General features: G+C 38.3%; 1 protein-coding gene across 3 annotated transcripts in view; it reads left to right on the top strand.

Moving 5' to 3' along the window:
• Window positions 1-19,384, top strand: part of cep350 (centrosomal protein 350) — a 34,934-nt gene extending 15,550 nt beyond the window's left edge. For 2 of the 3 annotated variants that reach the window (XM_028443913.1, XM_028443912.1), the window contains exons 16-38: window positions 32-186; window positions 269-432; window positions 1,176-1,286; window positions 1,459-1,599; window positions 1,744-1,868; window positions 1,996-2,103; window positions 2,192-2,391; window positions 3,111-3,325; window positions 3,427-3,705; window positions 5,284-5,433; window positions 6,430-6,590; window positions 7,312-7,434; window positions 9,406-9,662; window positions 9,766-9,965; window positions 10,200-10,335; window positions 10,806-10,966; window positions 11,082-11,212; window positions 11,314-11,372; window positions 11,465-13,227; window positions 13,635-14,150; window positions 14,294-14,440; window positions 15,184-15,306; window positions 16,722-19,384. In XM_028443913.1, coding sequence (XP_028299714.1) covers window positions 32-186; window positions 269-432; window positions 1,176-1,286; window positions 1,459-1,599; window positions 1,744-1,868; window positions 1,996-2,103; window positions 2,192-2,391; window positions 3,111-3,325; window positions 3,427-3,705; window positions 5,284-5,433; window positions 6,430-6,590; window positions 7,312-7,434; window positions 9,406-9,662; window positions 9,766-9,965; window positions 10,200-10,335; window positions 10,806-10,966; window positions 11,082-11,212; window positions 11,314-11,372; window positions 11,465-13,227; window positions 13,635-14,150; window positions 14,294-14,440; window positions 15,184-15,306; window positions 16,722-16,889 — 5,593 coding nt within the window. In that variant the 3' untranslated portion in view covers window positions 16,890-19,384. The remainder of the gene's footprint in view (window positions 1-31; window positions 187-268; window positions 433-1,175; window positions 1,287-1,458; window positions 1,600-1,743; window positions 1,869-1,995; window positions 2,104-2,191; window positions 2,392-3,110; window positions 3,326-3,426; window positions 3,706-5,283; window positions 5,434-6,429; window positions 6,591-7,311; window positions 7,435-9,405; window positions 9,663-9,765; window positions 9,966-10,199; window positions 10,336-10,805; window positions 10,967-11,081; window positions 11,213-11,313; window positions 11,373-11,464; window positions 13,228-13,634; window positions 14,151-14,293; window positions 14,441-15,183; window positions 15,307-16,721) is intronic. The other variant, XM_028443914.1, reaches the window with a different exon arrangement.
• Window positions 19,385-22,686: the final 3,302 nt, after the last annotated feature.

Raw genomic sequence — 22,686 nt, 5'->3', positions numbered from 1 at the left:
CAATGATGTAATCTTCATTGTTTTTATGCAGGCTTAGGAAAGCTTCTCCCTCTGGTTCTCCACAAATTGATTCTTCCCCAGTAGACTCTCCCAGTGAATCAGTCAGAGGTGTCTCTCGAGATGCCTCTGGTGCCCCAAACACAAATCCGTCATCTCATGGTCGAAGAGCAGAGATGCCATCCTCAGGTAAATAATTAACCTCTAACTAACTAATTCCCTTTCTATTTTAATTAATTTTAATAGCATCTTATATCTTTCTTCTCCCCAGCTGGACTCCAGTACTCACCAGCTGTCTTACAGCAGCGCATGGCAGCAGAGCTCCAATACTTGGGGTCCATGGAGGACTCGGTCAGGCAGCTGGGGGATATAGAGAGGCTTCTAGCTGTGTCTGTTTCTCAGCAGGAGAGTATGTCTCTCACCCAAATGTTAAAGGTAAAAAACTAGTATTTACCTGACGGCAGTAATCACTTTGATCACGTGTCAAACTCAATGCCCGGGGGCCAAATATGGCCCTTTGGAGCATCCAATTCGGCCCGCCAGAGAAAATAAAAATGACAGCGAAAACATGAATCATTGTGTGAATCAACAATATTTGCATAGGATCACAGTTTTCCCGGTGCTTATATTGCATGATTGCAGACATTTTTAATGTTAAACTGTTGAAAAAACTCAAATCTCTTGCAAAATTTTTACATTTTCCTCAAATTATGACAATATTTCCTTCATTAAACAGAAATTGGTCACAAAATCTAGGAAATTCAAAATGAACATCCTGTTAAGACTGATATATATAATTTATTGCTTGATTTTCTACATATTTTGTATTTTATGTGCAAACTATCTCACAATAATTTTGAAATTACTTGTTTTCCTGCATAAAAACTGTTGCCCACTTGAGATCAAGCTGCTCCGTATTTGGCACCTAAATTAAAATGAGTTTGACACGCCTGACTTGGACTATAATGAGGTTCTGTTTCACTTTATAAAGAAATATGTAGAGGTTTAGATGGCACATGACTTAAACTTAAACTACATCTGGTTTGAAGTATTTAGCTATATGATATTTGGTAGATAAACATCTTTAAACTTGACTTCATAAGCTGTCAAGTTTACTGAATTAAATTGTATTAATAACTGAATCGTGTTGACCTGCGCTCTGAACTGTGACCCTGTAGGCCAATCAGGAGCGCCATGAGCGTGACCTTTATGAGCTGAAGATCAAAGCTGAAAGAGAAGCGCTGGAGATGCAGCTACAGCTGGAGGAAAACAAGCAGAGAGTGGCCAGGGTACAACCCCCAACACAAACAAATAACTTTGTCCTTTATGAGATCCAACCAAAGCCAAACGCTGTTAAAGAGGATTATTCAACATCCTTCTCCACCTCACCTTTTCAGAATCTAAATGCTTATGTTTCTGCTTGAAAACTATAAATGTCTGTCTTTTTTTCTTTTTTTTAAGGCTCACATTGAAATGCAAGAAAACTTGGCAGCTACACAAAGAGACACTCTGGAAGGCCTGCAAGAATCAGCTACAAAGATGATGACTCAACAAGCTGAGGCAGCGCGATACACTGCAGATGCTGCTCGGCACATCAAGGAGGTCAGCAATCTGCTGAAAAACCAGCCTGTGCCCTAATTTTACTACAATTTTTGATTGATCATTAAATTACTCTGAAGAAATAGCACAGTGCAGAAAAAAAACACATGCAGAGTGTGAAACGTTGTTTGTGTTTCCGTTCGTTAGATGACAGAATTGGCTCTCACACAGATGACAGGAACTTTGAGCGGGCCTCCTCTTGCTATTGGGCCTTCTACGTCAGAAAAAGTGGAAGAAGAAAAAAACGCCACAAAACACCAGGACTCTGACAGGTTCACACTTCACAGATTACTCATTACTTGGTGGAGAACTACTGTCGACACCATTCTAGAATAACTTCTAAGATTTATGAGGTTACTTTGAATATTGATTGCGAATGACTTCTGTCCTCCCTTACAGCTTTCATAGTGAAGCGTCTGTCAGACGAGCAAAATTAGAGGAACCTCAGTCATCTCCACACAGCTTGAGTCACTCTGATTCACTATCCTTCAAAAGACCCAACATAAGGTATCTATTAGCTCGTGATTTGCCATATACTTTTGATGTTTCCATCAGTTTTTGTTTACAAAACCAAAATATTTCTGCTCTTTCTTAGTGAAGGTACATCGAGCAGCAACCACAGTCCTTCCTCTGCTGCCTCAGACTACAGTAAAGAAGTGCTTGAAGGGAAAAGAGGAGGAACTGAAGGGAGGCCGATGAGGCATGCTGTGAGCAGCTCCATAGAAGAGAGAGTTGCACCTGCAGCGAATGGCTCTCTCTGCAGTGACAGTGTCCCATCTGTCTTGGATGAGAGAAGTAAGACCTGGCAAACAAGGTTGCAAAATGATGTGTGCATTTCTACTGTACCTGTCTACCATGGCTATTTCTCTATTAGCCACACTACATGGTGATGAATAATCCGATCTTGCCATTTTGCCATAGTGTAATGTGGGGTAAGGAAGGTGCCACACTCGACTTAGAGCACGTGTCAAACTGAAGGCCCGAGGACCAAATCCGGCCATCCAATTTGGCCTGCAGAAGACAGTAAAAAATACAGAAAAAAAAAAAATTATTGTCGAAATTACCAAATAATTCGATTGTAGATATCTCTACTCAGATATCTCCATTATCTAAATACACAAATTAAATGAAACTCCACAATATTTGTAGGATTTAAATTTTCACATGACTGCAGTGATAAAAATTTCAAATTGATCAAATTGATCAATACATATAATTTCCCCAAATGAAATAAAAACTGGTCACACAATTAATTGAAATTTAACAAGATAAAATCCTGCACGGACTGATATATGTCACTTATTCCCTGGATGTTGTTGGCTCCTTACATACTTTATGTATGATTTATTTGTCATGTAAAGTGCAAACTTAGGGACATTAAAGTTGAAGTTACTAATTTTTCCACCTAAAATCCACGGGCCACTTAGGATCAAACTACTTTGTATTTGGCCACTGAATTAAAATGAGTTTGACACCCCTGTGGTTACATAAATGACTGAATTTTAACCTGCCAGGAGATAGTACATCGATCGCCACCGAATACTCTCTGAAGTTTGATGAGTCAATGACGGAGGATGATATCGAGGAGCACTCCTTCCGCTCTCTGCTGCCATCAGAAGCTCATCGTCGGGGAACTATGGAGAAGAAGTCTCGTCATCATTACGAATCAGAAGAAGATGGAGCCAACCCCAACACAACGCTAATTCCTGGATCTCACAGTACTTTAAAGGTATCAATATATCAGTAAATCATTTCTATTACTTGATTCCACATATCTTTCTAATCAATTGCCATTTTTTGATCACATTTCTTATTTGTGTCCTTCTGCAGACCCAGGAAGCAAACATAGTCTTCTCTGGTGGACAAGACAGCTTTTCCCAATTCACAATGGACATGGTCCGTCAGTATATGAAGGACGAGGAGGTGAGGCTGCAGCACCAGAGCGCTCTGCTTCGTCTTCGTCAGAAAGCTCTCAAAGAGAAAACTCGAACCGAGCTCGCTTGGCTTGAGCACCAGAAGAAGAATCTGCGGGACAAAGGAGAGGATGACAAAATGCCTCCCATCAGGAAGAAACAGAGAGGACTTTTGATCAAACTACAACAGGAACAGGTACTTTGCAACACAACTTTTAAATGATTGATTCTAACCTGTTTGGGGCACATTAGGAAACAAAAAGCATTAAGTAATATATTATATAAAATAAGAGACCCAATAACCAATAAAATCATATATGAACCAGAAGAAATAGAAAAAATAGGAGATTTTTTATGGACTAACTAAATTTGCCAGCAGTAGGTTTAAACCAGAATACAATGCTGACCTCAGTGATAACATTTGACGGACTTGGAGCTACCTTTTATAAAACATTTCATCTAAATTCGGGGCGCCTCCAATGCCCTTGGCGAACCACAATTCTCCCGTTCTTGTCTCTGTTGTTTGTAACTGTTTTTCCATGTTTTCTTTAGACGGAATTGATGCTGAAATGTTTGTACAGCACTTTGTGGGTTTTATCTGTGAAAAGCACTTTATAAATAAAGTTTACTTACTTACATACCTAAAGAGGAGTTAATACATCTATTACATGGATCATTTAACTATAGTCTCAGGACAGGTAAGATCCGCCCTTCATGGAAAGAAGCTATTATATTGGTTATCTAAAGCAGGGGTTCTCAACTGGTCTCACCCTGGGACCCACATATTGCCACATTGTGACCCGCTTCTTTTTTTTTTTTTTTCTTTTTTTTTTTTTTAGAATTCGAACAACCAAATTTAGTTGTTCAAAAATAGCTGACAAAGTTCTTTTTTTAAAACATGAATCTATTTATTTTTCTGTGCAACATGCATTTCATAGCATGCCTGTCAAAATAAAAAAAATAAAAAACCAAGTCCAACATCATACCCACTTTTGGGTCCTGACCCCCCACGGGGCGATCGTGGCTCAGGTGGTAGTGGGTCGTCTTCTGATCGAGAGGGGGTTCGATCCCAGTACGTGACTATGCGTCGAAGTGTCCTTGGGCAAGACACCTAAGTTGCTCCCAGTGGTCAACTAGCGCCTTGCATGGCAGTCCTGTCCCACTGGTGTGTGAATGTGAGAGTGAATGGGTGAATGCGCTGATATGTAAAGCGCTTTGAGACTGCTTCAGTGTGGTGATAAAGCGTTATATAAAATCAAGTCCATTTACCATTTACCCACCAGTTAAGAATCCCTGTCCTAAAGGAAGGTAAAGACAAAGAATATTGTACCAACTACAGACCAATATAAATATTGAATGTGGATTATAAGATCTATAGCTCCTTAATAACTAAGACATTAGAAAATTTGATTGATGGAAGATCAAACTGGATTTATGAAAGAAAGACAAACACAATATAACATAAGAAGGAGTTTACACATCATTGAACATTTACAAAGGAGGGGGGAAGTGCAATTATTCTAAGTATAGATGCAGAAAAAGCTTTTTACAGTGTGAATTGGACATTTCTATTGGATTTAATGAGGAATGAGTGAAATGTGCTGGATCAATATATAAGGAACCTACAGCAAGGATGACAGTAAATGGTAATATGATGAAATGATTCAGATTAGTGAGGGGGGCGAGACAGCGGTGCTAGTTATCACCAAGCCTTTTTGCCTGTTTGGGGAAGGGCTCTTGAACCAAATTCAACTGTCCTTGAAAAACTTTTCAGGCTGAAATAAGACGACTTCAGGAGGCCAACAAAGCAGCAAGAAAAGAGAGGCAGATCTTACTGAAACAGCAGGAGGAAATTGAACGCATGAGAAATTCAACACTTCGACTGAAGGAGCGTCTCAAATGTGCCGGAGGTGAAGCACCACCTGTAAGTACAGACTAGGAAATTAAGAGTTTTCCATTTAACCTGGTTCATCACAGGTTTAAGTTATGAAAGTAGGAAAATTAAAACTTGTATTTTAAGAATTCACTTTGAACATTATGCATGTGATTCGCTTAGATCTCCTGGAGCCAAAAAAATACGTTCTCAATGAAGACAATACAGTGTATTTCATTCTATACAGTTAAAATGATATAGAATAATTTTTGATTTCATTTGATTTGATTTATATTGATCATTTAAATGGCAACTTAAAAACAGTTTAAAATAAAATAAATTGACATTAAGAAATAAAACAGTATCTTTCATCTTCAAATTCTTATGCATCTCAGTTTACATGAATACAGTGTTATATAAAGAACTTTTTTTAGTTAATGTATTTGAAAGGCTACAAAAAATAACTTGAATTTGATAATGCATGATCATGTGATGAACACACGCTAATTGCTAATTTCTTGCCACACATAAAGTATGCATATTTAACCAGTACATTGGTGGTTAAATTAATCTGTCGCCACACAATTAAAATCTCTATTTTCTTCCAGAATAGTGTTTTTGTTGGTTTAGTTATCTTACCAGGGATTTAAAATTTAAGGTTAGCCACAGATGCAGGAAAGTTGGTGATCTGTAGATGTTGCAGGAGGTGAAATAGGAAGGTGCTGAGTCATTGCACAATGTGATGTATTTTAGATTAACATATTGTTATATCTTGATTTATTTGTCATTAATCATTAATAGCCTCTGTAAAAAAAAAAAAAAAAAAAAACTATTTATTTCAATAGGTTTTATTTTGAAAGCTATAGGGAGCCATTGCAAAAGAGTCAAAGAGCCACATGAGGCTCCAGAGCCGCAGGTTGCAGACCATCTAAGTCTTAGATTTTTGGTTGAGGCAACTGGGCTTGAAATTTTAAGTGTTTGCCTCAAGCTCAACATGACCTGGATCACTTCCCAGACATTTACGTGTGTGGATTTTTGATGTTTCAGGAATCTCCGGTGTCAGAACTCGCTGGGTCTGAAGCCATTTCTTCTCACAGCAAAGATGCTGACAACAGACGAAGTCCCTCTCCACCGCTTTCTGTCTCAGGAAGTGAGACTAGCAGCATCATGCAGAAGCTCAAGAAGATGCGCTCTCACAACGACGAAAAGTAAGAACGTTTTTCACTCTTTAAAGGGGGGCACAACAGAAAAAGTTTGTGAACCACTGATTTAGATGTTTTTTCTGGTAAATAGTTACTGACTTGGTTGTTAAATTCAGTTTAGGTAAAAGTGACATGTCTCTTTAGTTAAAAAAAATATTGTAAAATTGAAACCTGGTCATTTCTGAATCACAATTTGGCCATTCCATCAATTGATGAGGAAGTAGATGGATTAAAATACTGAACTATTTATAAAGCTGAAGTGCCAGCAGGAGCTGCTAGGTAAATTGGAGAATGCAAGGTCAAGGGAAAAAGGTGATTTCTTGTTGCTTTATTCTAATAATATGAGATAGAATAAACTAGAACAATGTGCTTCCCAGCAGGCCACTGATGAGCAAACTGTATGCTTTCTACCTATTCAATGTTTATTAAACCCAACTCGCTTCCTGCTCATGTTTGGCAATGCTGCTACAATAACCAACCTCCAGCAGTAGCTGTAGTTACAGCATGTGTCAGGAGATGTTGTTCCACAATAGTGAGCGTTCGCTAAGCTTGACAGGCTGACACGGAGGGTGCAATAAATCACATTTTCACACATCACTCTCATTTTCTCTTTACTTGTCCTTTCCCTTCTCCTCCTCACTTTGTGTTTGTTCCTTTTTCGTGTTCGTTCTTGTGTTTGTGTGGCTCTTGTTGTGACTTTGTGCGTTTGCGTGCTTGTGTGTTGTAGACACTGTTCTCCTGTCCACTACTTCTTCTCTGTATTCACGGCCCAGCACTGGGCCTCCCTCAGTTTCTGTCTTCCCAACCTTCACCCTAAATTCCAGCTTTTTATCTACAAGCAGTTGGTCAGGTACTGTATAGTGCTTTCTACTTCTCCACCCAGCCCTGCCTCACCTCCACCCCACGCAACTTGTGTTTAATCACTGACTTTGGTATCTTGTTTGGGTGGGATGTTGAAAGAAAGTCTGCTTTGCATTGTTTGGGTTGATTGATGTCCTTTTCCTTCATGTTTGGAATTTGTGTGATTGACACAGGAAAGCTGGTTTACTAAAATATTTGAACTTTTTTTTAATTAATAAAGTTAACTTTTTTTAATGCTTTTAAGCTGTTGTCAGTGAGACACTAGCTGGGTTTCTATTACAGATTTTCGCAAATTAAAAGCGATGTTTCTAAATGTTGACGTAGTATAATTGCGCTTTGAACGTGTTTCCAGGACTGTCGTAACTCCCGTGAAATCTCATCCCGCGAGAATTTGCTGCAGAAACACGGACACTCAGAACCTCCTTATAACACGCTGAATTCCTTTGTTGTTTCACGCCTAATGTGGCAGTAATAATTTTATATATAATGAGAAATGTCCTGGTTTCCTCTTTTATCCACACACGTTTTCTCAGTGGTCATGTGACCAGGTATCTCACGTTCTGTGGCGTGTATTTGCGGAAAAGGTGTTTCCCTGGCGCTTTTGCGACACATTTCAACAACAAAACGTCTGAAATTCCTCCTCATGAAAGCGTCAAAACTTTTTAGCGATATTTGAGTGCTTTTTCGAAATTCAGGTGTTGCCATCACCAGTTTTATTGCGGTATTTAGATTTTGCGCATTTCCAAGGGTAATAGAAACGCAACTAAGGATTGTTCTATTGAGAGAGGCTATTTGATTTCACTGCTCAGAGAAGCTTTAAGTTTAAATTAGCCTGCCTTGTACTGGTATACATTTAAATTAGTTTTATTAGTTTTTCTTCTTTGCATATTTCAGACATCTTTTCAGGGGCACTTTCTTCATCACTTTAGCGTGCAGAATAGTGTTAAATAAATATACCAACAGTGTGGCTGCTGCCTGTTGTGTTTAGCCAATAAAACCACACCCTAGCATGGTCAAGCATTGGTTTTTTTTAAGAGAACAAACAGAGAAGTGGTCTATTCTTTTGAAGAGCTCACTAAATCCTAACTAACCCTTTTAATTATGTAACTGTTGCATAGGATGAGATAATAAGTACAGATAGTTATTGAGTGTAATGGCCTTTGGAAAGCCACTAAAGCAGGGCCACAGTCTTGCTTTGACTATCTGAGCCATCATCAGTATATATTAGGTAAGGGGAAAGGCCTTTAAATTAGATCAAGGCTAAATAATTCCCCACTGTGATGGCACCCTTAGTTGTGGGAGACACGATTAGAACAGCTCTCTAACAGGACTTTAATCTGAAAGAAAAATGGTCATGTTGTTTTCTAAGTTACTCTGTAATAGGGAAACATATTTTTAATGGAAATGTAGTTACCATTATTCGTGAGGTCCACTAGGTTTGCTCTCTTACTATAAAATGGCAGAAATGTGTGTGTCTGCGTTTCGTCCAACCCGTGGGTTTGAGTCTGATGCATGATTCTTAAATCTTTAGTATTATTTTCCAGGTTTCCTTTTCTCCAGAGCAAAAAAATCATTTATTTTTGATTGGATGAGTCTTCAATCATATGTTTGAATGATTGTTCGATTTTTTTGTGTGCGTGTGTGAATATGAGTGTACTTGTGCATGTTGGACTATGGTTTGAGGTGGGATTGCTGGAATAACTGAGTGTTCCGGTGATTTGGTTCTGCCTGCATTTAAAGGGATGTCTTTTTTTTTTTAAACCCTCTCTCATGCTCAATGCCTTTGTCTTACTTTTCTGTTTTATCTCATCACAAACTACTTTTTTTCCTCTTCCTCACCCCTCTACTTCACAATCTTCTCTCTTCTTTCTTTCTTCTTTTTATTAATCTGCAATCCCTTTCTTCTTCATCTTTCATCTTTCATCCGGTTTCCTTTCACTTTTTTCACTCACCTCTGTAGATTCCTGACCAAACGAGAGCAACAACTGATGCAGCGGCGCCTCCACGCTGAAGAGTTGCTTCAATGGAAACAGCGGCTAGACAAGGAAGAGGCTGAGGTTCGTCGGATGGAAAAGGAAGCCCTGACTGTATGGGACCGGAGAACGTCTCAGAATAAAGATCTTGACATGTCCAATAAAAAAACAAAGGAGATCTCTTATGCGAGCCCTCAATCTATTCAACACCCAAGCTCAGAGCCCAGAACTGACAGTGAAAGAGGTGATCATTGGAATTGACCCTTTTTCAAGTCTTTGTCTCACATGGTATCATATTTGGGAGTTTCCAACTAAAAGTGCATATTCATTTTTCTTTAAAATTTCAGATGACGTGAGTGAGGAAAAATCTTCTTCCGTGAGGTCTGATTCTAGTATCCACACAGAGGGACTTCCTTCTCAGCAGCTGGAAAGTCCATCCCTTGCACCACCTTCTTCAGTCCCTGGAACACCTTTAATATCTATCCTCAGCAGCCCCGCTACTTACACCCCAGACTTTACCTCAGTGTCACAGTCACCAGAAATACAAGTATGTTCCATGAATGTGATTCAGTTAAGTTACAAGCCATTTACAAAGCTGATCTTGTCACTATTGTGTATATTTCCTTTGCTTTTCACCCGATAGGTAACGCAGGCATCTATCTATATGTAAAATATTAATGCCAGCATGCCTCTAATCAATCATCACACTATGATATCATGTCCTCCAGTAATGCTCCTCTCTCCTCCTGGCTTTTTTCCCTCTTCCCGTCTGCTCTTTTAGTCTTCTCCTCTCAAAGGCAGCCACAGCCCTGCTGCCTCTCCATCATACGGCAGCAGTAGAACCAAGATGCAGCTCTGCACCAACTCCCTGACACCCAACGAGGCCTTCATTCAGCCTTCTGTGGTCGTCCATTCTGGTGAGTCACCATGTACAAGCAAATGGACTTTTTGGTTAGCGTGGAGCTCAAAAGACAAGATGCAGATGTAAGATGCCGAGCAAAGGAATATGTTACATAACCGTAACTGTCCAGTCGAGTATATTGTGATGCTGCCAGGAAGACAATTTGCAAGCACTTTACTGATAGCAAACCTGCCTCTTTATATTGATGGGAAACATCCCACTCATTTACTGTGCACAAGTTTGAAAAGTGTTCTCCTGACCCAGTTTTAGATAGTGTTTTATTCACTTTCAGCTCACTGTAAATCCTTAATTCTTCTTAATTCCTTTTGTGCATTGTGTTTATGAAAATGAACACTTCACATTCCTGGTAAAGAAAATGTAAAGTAATCCCCAAAGAAATGGATTTTTGCTCGAGTGGGTTAAATCTTGGGATTACTTTTGGCTAATCGGAGATCTGGCTTGGGTTTTATCTGAATTTGCCTGCAGAAACTATTTCGGACCAGAGTGACATAGAGAGTCGTATTCAAGCGCTGAAGGAAGAGCTGCGAAAACGGAAGTCGATGGCCCAGCTTCTGAAAAAAGAGCAAAAGAAGCGGAACAAGGAGCGACTAAAGGCACAGGAAGCAAGCCTTTTGAAACAGCTGGAGGTAAATCCACTACTTTAACACAATTGTATTAATTAATTGTGTACTTGTACTATTATTTACTATATATTAAGCAGTTTTTACATCTGAACATCCATCCTTGTGTTTTATTTTTTAGAACTATAACAATTTTATTGAGAAGACTAAAGCAGAATTGGACAAAGAGACAGAGTCATCAAGTGACACCAAACCTTTGATCAAGGATCCCAGTCTCATTCCAGAGCCATCAAATGGGCAACCCAAATACAGGTACTAAAAACCACCATAACCCTGTAGAGTGATGTGACCTTTTATTGTTTGACTTATTTTAAAAGGATTGTGTGCTTATTAAACCTAATCTTTTTTCTCAGGTCTGAAGGCAAAGGCAGTGACTCTGGTTGGGCTGGAGTTGCTGTAACAGTAGATCACGGTGAGTGGTTTTCCTTCAACTAAACCAATACATGGCACATTTTTGTTCCGCCTCCCTATTAGGAATAATCTGACCCAATTTTGTCACGATAGGTGCCTCTCCTCGGCAAGATCACAGCAGATCCTCGTCAGTTCCGAAAGATGTCTCTCTTGAAAAGTCATTAACCCCGACTATCACAGCATACGACAACCAAGAGGGCACTATCCCTCCATTGAGCGGTCGTGGGTCAGTAGAGAGTTCTCTAAGATCATCCATAAAGGATGGAAAAGCTGGATCCAATGAGGTTTCGGATGTCTCTGTTGATGTGCCTGAGGAGCTTGAAAGTAACAACATCAACCATGAATCAGTAATCAGCACAGAAAAGGGAGACAAACCCCACTCTCAAGAGACATTAAAAAATGACGAAGAACAACATCCTCCTTCGATCTTCCCCGAGGCGAACAATCAATCAATGCATAAAGAAACATCTGAAGACAAAGATGTTTTGAAGGCCAAGGATGACATCTCTAAACAATCACATTCTGCAGTCGTACATCTAGAAACTCTTCGTCCTTCATCGAGTGACCATTTTCATGAGTCTGGCACTTTATCATCACATCAGGTGGATAATGTTGTTGAACCTGATGGAATTGCAGACAGTTATGTTGAGGATTTTGAATCATCAGTGGATTTTACCCCCCGGGAAGATTATCATACTTCTAATGCTGAGTCCGACATTAGGGATTCGAAAAAGGGTTCCCACAGCAGAGCGTCACCATCCAGCAGTCAAGATGAAGTGATAGAGGAGGAAATACCTGAAGAGCTGAGTGACCATTCTGCTACAAGCGAGCGCACTCAGCAATCTGGAAGACTTTTTGATCTGGATAAGCAGAAAGACGAGTTAAAATTGGACAATAAAAGTGACTCGCCTTCCATCTCTCCTGAGCAAACCACGCAGTCTCAACTTATAGTTGAAATGCCTGATTTTAACATCGGTGATCGGGTTCTCGTTGGCGGCGTTCAACCTGGCACTCTGAAATTCAAAGGTCCAACTAGCTTCGCTAATGGTTTCTGGGCTGGTGTGGAGTTGGACAAATCTGAAGGTAGCAACAACGGCACATACGATGGAGTGGTATACTTTATATGCAAAGAGTCCCACGGTATCTTTGCCCCTCCAGATAAAATCACACACCTCCCAGACAAGTTTGAACTGTTCACGGATACCACCGAGGACGAGGACTCCTTTTTCGATGACTTGGGAGACAAGGAAGAGAATAAACACACAAATAACAATGACATGTCTGGAAGTCATAGAGATCTTAACAGTGAAGATGAACGCCCCTCTTTTAAGACCACAGAATTTGGAGTGAAAAGTGTTGATAATCAGTCCCTTCATCGTGATCCACCCCCTTTAAAGATCACATCGTACCTCAGTTCACTGCATCAAAAAGACTCTGAGCTCCCAGTTTCAAATGGCAATGCTGAGGATTTTATTTTAAACCTGAAAGATGCAGCGCAAACTGTCCACATCTCTGACATGGATAAAGATGGCCTCGAGTTGCAGAGTAAAAAAGTAACACCTCCAAAGGACAGAGGTGATTTTAGGCCCAGAGAGGACGGCAGAACTCTAGCAGATGCTTTTACAAACACACTTATTAACAATTTTCTCAAAGATACCGTGGCGACATTAATTGAAATTAAAAAGACTAAGAAACAGAATATAGAAGAAGCAAACCAAATGAACGAGGACTTTTTTAGTCAACCTGCTGAGGAAGAAGAAAAATGGATCCCTTCAGTGGATCAAAAAGATGATCTGCCTTTTTTTCTGCCTGCTGAAAAAGTCGACCTCCTTTCTCCCGAGCTGTGCAACAGACCTGTGAGTTGTTACTTCAGTTATTCATTCGAGTGTTTAGTAATTGTGGGACATTTTTTCTACTATTTACAAATAGCACTGAAATAAACATTTAAAATGTAATGATCAGCTAACAAACAGGTTGTTTTCTATCTGACCTCTTGTTTACTTAACCTGACAACCCTTTTTTTTCTCTCTTTTGCAAGCGTTTTTGCCAAAGTCCAACTTCATGTTGACAGTCTTTTGAATTTAGCTGCCTTATCCAAAAAAAAACCTTTGCCTCCTTAAAATGACTTCCTTAGTTAAATATTTTCATGTAGATTGAAGCTGTAATAATGAAGACTTAAAAGGTTTCCAGTATTGTGTTTTAAACATGTTTATTATTCAAGGAATTGGTCTAATTTGGAAGTTTTTTTTCCCATTCCTAACAGGAGAGCCCAGTGTTTGGGGCAAGTGGTCAAGAGGAGCTTGCCAAGCGTTTAGCTGAACTGGAACTGAGCCGGGAGCTGCTTGATGATCTGGGTGATGATCAAGACTGGTTTGATGAGGACTTTGGCCTCAGTTCACGTAGAGAGCAGCAGAGACTCAAAAAGGAAGAGGCGAGGTTAAGTGGAGGAAGAGGAGACGTTGGCTCATCAGCCATGGGGGGCACGGTGTCATCAGCCGGTGTGGAACAGCAGGTTAAGATCCCACCCAGACCTGAACTCCCTCTCCCCTTGCCCCCTAAACTACCCGAGCAGCCTGCCATGGTGGTGCCCCATTCTGCTGCTGAGGTAGAGAAGATGGTCTTTGCTGCCACGCAGCAAATCTGGGAGAGCTGTGACCTGGGTAAACAGGGAGCCATGACCCTTTACCAAATGTCGCGCCCCAAACCTTCACAAGTATACCTGGGAGAAGTGCCTAGCAATGAGGATTTAGAGGCCCTCTCCATTCACAGCTACAGAAAGGTAAAAACAAGGACTTGCATCTGATTAAAAAGATCACTATGCAGACTTCCTAGTAAATAATTTCTACACAACTCACATTTGGCCATTAAAGCGCATGCAGGAAAGTCTTTCAACTTGAGGCATGTGCATATTTCCTTCCACAGGCCGTGTTTGACCTCACATGGGAGATGCTTGAAGATATGTACGCTGAAGACCCCAACAGCGATCAGCCTCTGTGGATCAAACCACGCCGAGTCAAGTCCTCGGCCTTTCACAGAGTTAAGGCACCAGGAGACATGACCAGAGTCCAGGTACATGACCAGAGATCCTCATCACTCCATCCCAGATGTTTTTGGATCTAGAGTTAATGGTTCTCTTTGTGATAAAAAAAATAAAAGAAAATAAGACTTGTAAAAAATAGTTGGTGACGATGATAATTATTTTAACTGTTTATCAGTGCAGCATACTTGAATATGCAGGACATTTTCATTTTTTTTTTGTTGTATCTGGTTGCATCTAATCCATCTGCTCTAGCAAGGGGTGTCAAATTCATTTTAGTGCCAAATACAGAGCAGTTTAATCTCAACTGGGATGCAGATTTTAGTGTGGGGGAAAAGGAGCTATTTTACCCTATTATGTCCTAGTTTGCACTTCCACATATAAATAATGTACTATACAGTATGTAAGGAATTATAGGCTGTAAAGAGTCGGATTTGGCCCCAGGGCCTTGAGTTTGACACGTAGCTTAAGCTAACATGGTTAAGCATCTTTTTTTTTTTTGCTAATTTAAAAGTATCTAGTTGGATGTTGAAAATGTGCCAATTACAGAAAAAATAGGCCCTTCTTTTTCCCATAAAAATCTATTAGCCATAAGCAATGGATGGACAAATGTGATCATTATCAACACTAACACTGACTTTACTGGTTGAAATTTTATCTTCTAAATTGAAGTTTGCAGTTTGTCTTTTGACTTTTCTCAGAGAATAAGCCATTTAATTGAATTTTTTTGCCAACAGTTAACAAGTTTGTTGTTTTTTTTATGTTTCATTACCAGGAATTTGTTGCGGCCGAAGTACTGAAACTCTACGGTTTGGCTGACGATCAGAGCCAGAAGAACGACTGGCAGAAGATGCTCAAATTTGGCAGGAAGAAGCGCGACAGAGTGGATCATATTTTGGTAAAACTCATGACTGTTGCTTCCACTAATTGGTGACATACCAAGACTTGAGTGTTATTGCGTTAAGATCACTTGGTGGTCATTATGTAATCATAGCTGTGTAGTTGATCTAGCTCAGTGGTTCTCAAACATTTCAGTCCACGACCCCAAAATAAAAGTGCCATAGTCACTGTACCCCAAGGTGGTTGAAAACAGACATGAACATTAAAGAACATTCATATTATGAAGACAAGGCCATCTATAAGAGGGAATAAAGGGGAGAGCTTTTTGGGGCCCATCCATAAAGTCAGCATAATTATTGTCCATTGTTCTATGAATCTGTGAGGACCACATTTATTTATTGATCTGAATAATATCAACTGTTATCCAGGAAGTTTATTAATATTTGTTCTACAGTATATGGTCATTTAAATCCTTGTTTTAATCAGAAATAAAATTAGTTAAAAGTGACCAAAAATGTTAGAAAAGCTGGTGAAAATGGATTTTTAAAAATGGTGTTTAATTTTGCAAAAATATGCATGAATTATGGTTAAAAGAGACAGTAATGGGTCAACATATGCGACATTAGGTGGGAAAAGTGGTGGAAAGAGTTTATAAGTGCTGAGAAGGTCTTGAAAGTGGGAAAACATTTGCAGAAAATACATTGAAATATGATGAAGTGACAGAAATGGGAGTAATGTAGCAAAAATGCATTAAAGAAAAAGTGATGAAAATAGTTTAAAATATGACAAGATCAAAATAAGCTCAAATTGTTCAAAAAATATTCTTAGTTTTAAGATTTACATTTATTTTCATTACATATTTTCTTTTAATTTCTCATGCTAACTTATGTGGTTTTCTGGCATTCACTACTGACTTATTATATACATTTGTTGCAGACTTTACATCCTTTTTTGAAAGGAGTGTATATTTGTGGAGCTTGTGATTGGCTGATTTTTCATGGTGATTTACGTCATTCCTTCCGCTGTGCTAGACGCTAAAATCTCAGTCACTAATCTGCTCTTTAGGAAGATAAACTCAGTCCCATTTTCCAAGATATTTACATGAGTTTTTTGTTTTTTTTCGCCAGAACGTCTTCATTCATCCTCTCTCTCTCTTCTGAGTTGTTTCTGGGTTTGTTGCCGCTGTCGGCACTAATCACGCAAGAACTGCCACTCGGGCCATTTCAGGTGGCAGTTCTCGCGAGGCTAGTGACGGCGTTCAGTTTAGTACGGCATCTTTTAATTATTATTACATTAAAATACGGGATATTTACGGGAAAATACTAATACGGGACGATGGCGGGAAAAAGGGGGGAAAATACGGGAGCCTCCCGGCCAAAACGGGGTACTTGACAGGTATGGTCCTGGCCCCAGGTTGAGAACCCCTGATCTATTTTATGCATCTCTGTAATCGATCCCCATTTTTCTTCATAGGTTCAGGAGCTCCATGAGGAGGAGGCCCAGTGGGTCAACTACGACGAGGACGAGCTGTTTGTGAAGATGCAGCTAGCAGACAGCGTCTTCGATGCCTTGCTCAAGGACACGGTTAATGTGCTCACACAGATTTCTGACAAAAGGGCCAACAGAGACAACCTCACCTGACAGACCTGTTATAACTGCTACAGTCCCAGCTTTTCCAACCGGCTGTGAACTCCCCACAGCCCCCCTGCCCCACGCTGCTCGGGCTTTCACCAGCTGATGTGCCAACAGCAACCCTCTGATGCCTTCACTCCCAGTATTACCTCTCAGCCAAACCACTAACCCTCATATCCGTGACACTCGGCTGCTTTTTTTTACAGTGAACTGTATTTGTGGTACAACATTTTTACAAACAAAGGCCTTTGATCAATCTAGCCGTGTTCAATCCTGACTCCATCTGGTCTAGGTTCTCAGCTCCTGGGGCTGGTCCTTGTGTTACCAGTTTGAGAACAAGTGGGTGTGTTGGTGAAATCGGGTGTAGATTCTCTGTAGTTGGCATCACCCAAATCATTAATACATTTGATAAATTTTACTATGAATGAAAGAAATATTTGTATATGTGTAATTTAAAAAGCTAGTGTAATAATTAAACTTAAAAAGCAGACTGGCCCATTGCTTCTGATTGTAATACAGCACATTGAAATGAAATGTTTGACATTGTCTGTGTTCAGGTCATTTGAGGGTTTTTATAGACGTGTTGAGTGATTTGTGTTGAAGCTAAAGTCTACAAAGCTGGACTTACCAGAGAGGAAATGCTGATGTTTAGAGTAAAGGTACTTCCTTGTCTAAGACAAGTACCGCACATGCTTAGTTGTACTAAGCTTGACATATAGCTATCTATCGACAACATTGAAACGTTTGGCTGCAAAAGTCCTTTTTTAAAACTGTATCCTTACTTTGTCTTGAAATAATGCTTTCACTCCCCGTGCCTGTGAAGACCCTCAAATACGTCATGGTAACAATTTTAGAACTAAATGACATAGTCAACTATACTGTTGATTTATTTAAAAAAAAAAAGAATAGTTATTTACTTTTTAACTTATTGAGCGAGATTGACAGGCGGAGAAAATATATTGAATAATGGTGTGTAAAGAAAATGTAATGTTATGAAAGCACAAGTAGAAACGGAAATCAACAGAGAGGAAGTGGTTTTTACATTTAAAGTTATGGGTAAAATAAACTGAAACTGTGCAACCTAATGTATGTCTATATGATTGTCCCAGTCAGTCACTCTGTTCACTGGGTCTCACCTTTGTACTGACACATGACCAACTATTGGCTCTCTCCACATTCTAAAAACTATTTCTGTCTAAAGATTGGAGTGAGTTTCTGAGCAAATGTTCCAGAGTTCAGATTGCGTTTATTGTGATTTTATTTCACTTTGTAATTGATGAAGTCATTTTAAAACATTGGGGTTTGCAGAGTGTGTGCAGTAAACAGGTGGGATACCAACCAGAGACTGGCAGTGGGCTTGATTTGATCAAATGCTGGATGTGAAGCAGCACCTGTGGATGTTTTCTGTCCCCAGAATGTTACTTTGGTGAAGGTTTTCCAGCACCGCTGATATAAATGTTCCTATTCCTGCTGTGAAACATCTGGCTAATTTACTGAAAGGAAGTCTTTCCCCTGTTCCAGTCAGTCAAAGTGCCTCTAAGTTAAGTTGTACATTTCTGTATTCTCCTCTGGACCTATTTTAATGGAATGCCTCCTTCAGCTGCTGGATAGTACCTTTTATATGAACCTCCTTTGGCTGCTGCTCCTTTTATTTTTTACCCAATTTACCCTTTACTGCCTTATCAGTCTCTGTGTGGAAGTATTGGGTTTCCTGTCTTTCTGTGCCTCCGTCAGAGGAAATGTTCAGAGTCCGGATGTTACTTACTCTTACTGGTACTGCTTTCTTACTGAGTCATACTTGCATCTGTCTACTATTGAGTCGTACAAAGACGTTATCTCCAGTTCAGCGTGTCAGATTTAATCCAAGGGCTGCTGTGAGCCTATACTAACGGTATAAACAGACTGTAGCGTGTCACTGAATGTTTGGAGCTAAAGTGACCTTAGTCTTTTTAAGTGTCTGTTCAAACAGTGAATACCAAAAAAAAAAAACATTTGTAGCCGATCTCATCTTGTTTTATGACTGGACTCTGTCGACATTATTCTTACAAGGCTGTATCACAAACCCTAGAGCATTTTCCTTATATGATTGTGAGATTTTTCCCGTTGTAACTATGCAGTTCTTTCCATCATATTGTACATTCGGACCAAACCGCCTGAACAGCAGTTTGTGTCTAGAATAAAAGAAGCATCTCTGAAGTAGTTTGAAGCTGATCTGAGCTTCACGTGAACGCGATTGTGTAGTCAGGGTAAAATCATATTAAGTTAGACTACGGTAGGTCCTCCTCGTCTTTTGAAAGTGTTCTGAATATTTATAATTATATCCATGTAAAAATGTGTGCCGTTGCACACAAAAGACTTGTACAATTCTTTTATGGATGTATATATCCAGTTGGATCTACTTTTACTCTGTAACCTTTAAGAATCACCCTGCAATTATGTACATAGTATATATTTGTAACTAAATAAAGTGAAACTGTAAATAAATAAAATTGTTTCTGAAAGAAGGTGGCCTACTGTAGTGTGTATATGTGTCCATGCTTGGAACAATGACGGAAAGCTGATGTTTTGTTCCTGAGATAAAGAGGTCTGTAAGATGGGTTGAGCAGGTCCAGGATGGCTGTTTTTCTTGGAAACTTGGGAGAATTTGCATAGGTTGAAATTAAATAAACACGCACTGGGGCGTCTTACTAGATTTGTTTAGAAAACCAATTTTCACAATTGTTGGTATGTAAATCAGGTGAATCATAGTTTCTTATGTATTGACCACTGATGTGTGAATATTCCTGAATATTTACTGTATATAAGGTGATTTTGCCTAAAAACAAAATCAGATTTTTTAAAGAAAAATTGGAGTTTTGATTTGATTCTGATTATTTTTTTCTTTTCAATACACTTAAAAATGACTGCAGACATCAGATTTATTGTCAAAAGTGCAACTTTATTGCTGTGATTGTCCTCAACAGTTTAAATACATAAAATAATCCCATAATAAATAATAAATGAGGTTCTGTCATTCAGCAATTTCAAGCTTTAACCCAAGTTTAAGCAAAAGTGCAACAGTGACTTCACAGAAGCTTAAATTTTCTGATGAAGAAATCAGATAACTACATATTTTATAACATTACAATTAAAAAATAATAATTAACTCTTCCCTCAGCATCTCAGCATAGTGTGAATAAAAAATGAAACATGCCTGTGGCACATATATAACCTACTCAAAGGGTAAACACATGTAAACAAAGAGGGGGCTGGCTCACATTGTGTAACGGTAACCCACAAGGACGGAACGCGAAAAAGTCCAAAAAAAAAACTGTGGTGAAAAAATAAATAAAGTATTTTTAAAAATTCATTTAAAAAAAAATAAAAATAATAAAAACTCACATTTGCAAAATAAAAATTGTTTTTTTCTACAAATTTGATAAATCAATTAAATCTTTTTTTTTTTTTTTTACCCAGCCCTACCTGCATGTTTACTTCAATAAGGACTCCTTCAATTAAACCTCTATCTTCATCATCTTCATAGTATTTTTTTGCTACTGACTACTGGATGAATAAAGATAATCTACTTTGTTTAGTCCCCTACTGACATATTTACAGTATTTATCTATTTACTCACATTATTTCCTTTGTTCACTCACATTGATTTACATGTATTTTCTTGCTAACTTACTGTTATATAGGCCTACACCCTCTCATTTATTTAAATGCTCTTACATTAAGGCTGCTTCTACTGGCTCAACCTGTTGTCTATTATTTGCTACTTACTGACTCACTTATGAACTTACCTCTGATATGCTTATTAACTCATTTTTTAAGGCAGTTCTCCAGTGATTGTGCTTTTCTTGATGATTTTTTAAATTTCTTCAAGTTACTTGAACCACTATAGACTACTGTCATGTTTATTGGCTTCCTGAAACTAAAACTATACTCATGGTTTAAGTATTCATTGATTAAATTGAGGAATAATCTTTTTTATTTGATTATCTATTTATTAAAATGTGTGCCGTTGCACACAAAAGACTTGTACAATTCTTTTATGGATGTATATGTCCAGTTGGATCTACTTTTACTCTGTAACCTTTAAGAATCACCCTGCAATTATGTACATAGTATATATTTGTAACTAAATAAAGTGAAACTGTAAATAAATCAAATTGTTTCTGAAAGAAGGTGGCCTACTGTAGTGTGTATATGTGTCGATGCTTGGAACAATGACGGAAAGCTGATGTTTTGTTCCTGAGATAAAGAGGTCTGTAAGATGGGTTGAGCAGGTCCAGGATGGTTGTTTTTCTTGGAAACTTGGGAGAATTTGCATAGGTTGAAATTAAATAAACACGCATTGGGGCGTCTTACTAGATTTGTTTAGAAAACCAATTTTCACAATTGTTGGTATGTAAATCAGGTGAATCATAGTTTCTTATGTATTGACCACTGATGTGTGAATATTCCTAAAGCTGAATAGCCACAACGGAAGTTTCTGGAAGAATAAGATTAAGTCGTTGGGAAAAGATGGTATACTTTCAATGAAATGGTTTTACTTTTAGCAATACACTGAACTCTGAATTAATCCCAATGGTAGATTAGCATCTTTTATGGAGGCTCCGTCATGGGTGGGTGAATGTGGCTGATGTTAAAGTGCTTTAAGACAACTTTAATGGTCATTAAAACACTTTATAAATCAAGTTTATTTACTATTTATTCACTCCCAGAATCTCACATTGACTTACTCCACTTTATTATTTACTCAAGTCCTTATTTTATTTTTTTTTGTGTCACATTTATTAGTAATAATTGCAAATATACCAACATAATACCTTAATGTTTAAAGCACTCGCTAACCTTGAAAGCATTTTTTGCATTTCTCATTTTCAATTATTTATTCACTTTGATACATACACACTTATTTAGTTACTTATTTACTCCTTGCATTATAATATACTTGGTCATTTATTTACTGTATATAAGGTGATTTTGCCTAAAATTAAACCTCTATCTTCATCCTCTTCACAGTATTTTTTTGCTACTGACTACTGGATGAATAAAGATAATCTACTTTGTTTAGTCCCCTACTGACATATTTACAGTATTTATCTATTTACTCACATTATTTCCTTTGTTCACTCACATTGATTTACATGTATTTTCTTGCTAACTTACTGTAATATAGGCCTACACCCTCTCATTTATTTAAATGCTCTTACATTAAGGCTGCTTCTACTGGCTCAACCTGTTGTCTATTATTTGCTTACTAATTAGATTGCTACTTACTGACTCACTTATGAACTTATACTCCTTGCATTATAATATACTTGATCATTTATTTGCTGTATATAAGGCGATTTTGCCTGAAGAAAAATTTGAGTTTCGATTTGATTCTGATTTTTTTTTTTTTCAATACCCTTAAAAATGACTGCAAACATCAGATTTATTGTCAAAAGTGCAACTTTATTGCTGTGATTGTCCTCAACAGTTTAAATACATAAAATAATGCCATAATAAATAGTAAATGAGGTTCTGTCATTCAGCAATTTCAAGCTTTAACCCAAGTTTAAGCAAAAGTGCAACAGTGACTTCACAGAAGCTTAAATTTTCTGATGAAGAAATCAGATAACTACATATTTTATAACATTACAATTAAATAATAATAATAAACTCTTCCCTTAGCATCTCAGCATAGTGTGAATAAAAACTGAAACATGCCTGTGGCACACATGTCATATTTTATAACATCATATAACATTACAATTAAAAAATAATAAGAAATTCTTCCCTTCCCCCATATCAGATGTAAACAAAGAGGGGGCTG

Source organism: Gouania willdenowi, chromosome 4 (assembly GCF_900634775.1).
Source record: "Gouania willdenowi chromosome 4, fGouWil2.1, whole genome shotgun sequence".
Lineage (NCBI taxonomy): Eukaryota > Metazoa > Chordata > Actinopteri > Blenniiformes > Gobiesocidae > Gouania > Gouania willdenowi.
Note: the sequence above shows the minus strand (reverse complement) of the source record. Positions and strands in the feature narration are given on the sequence as shown.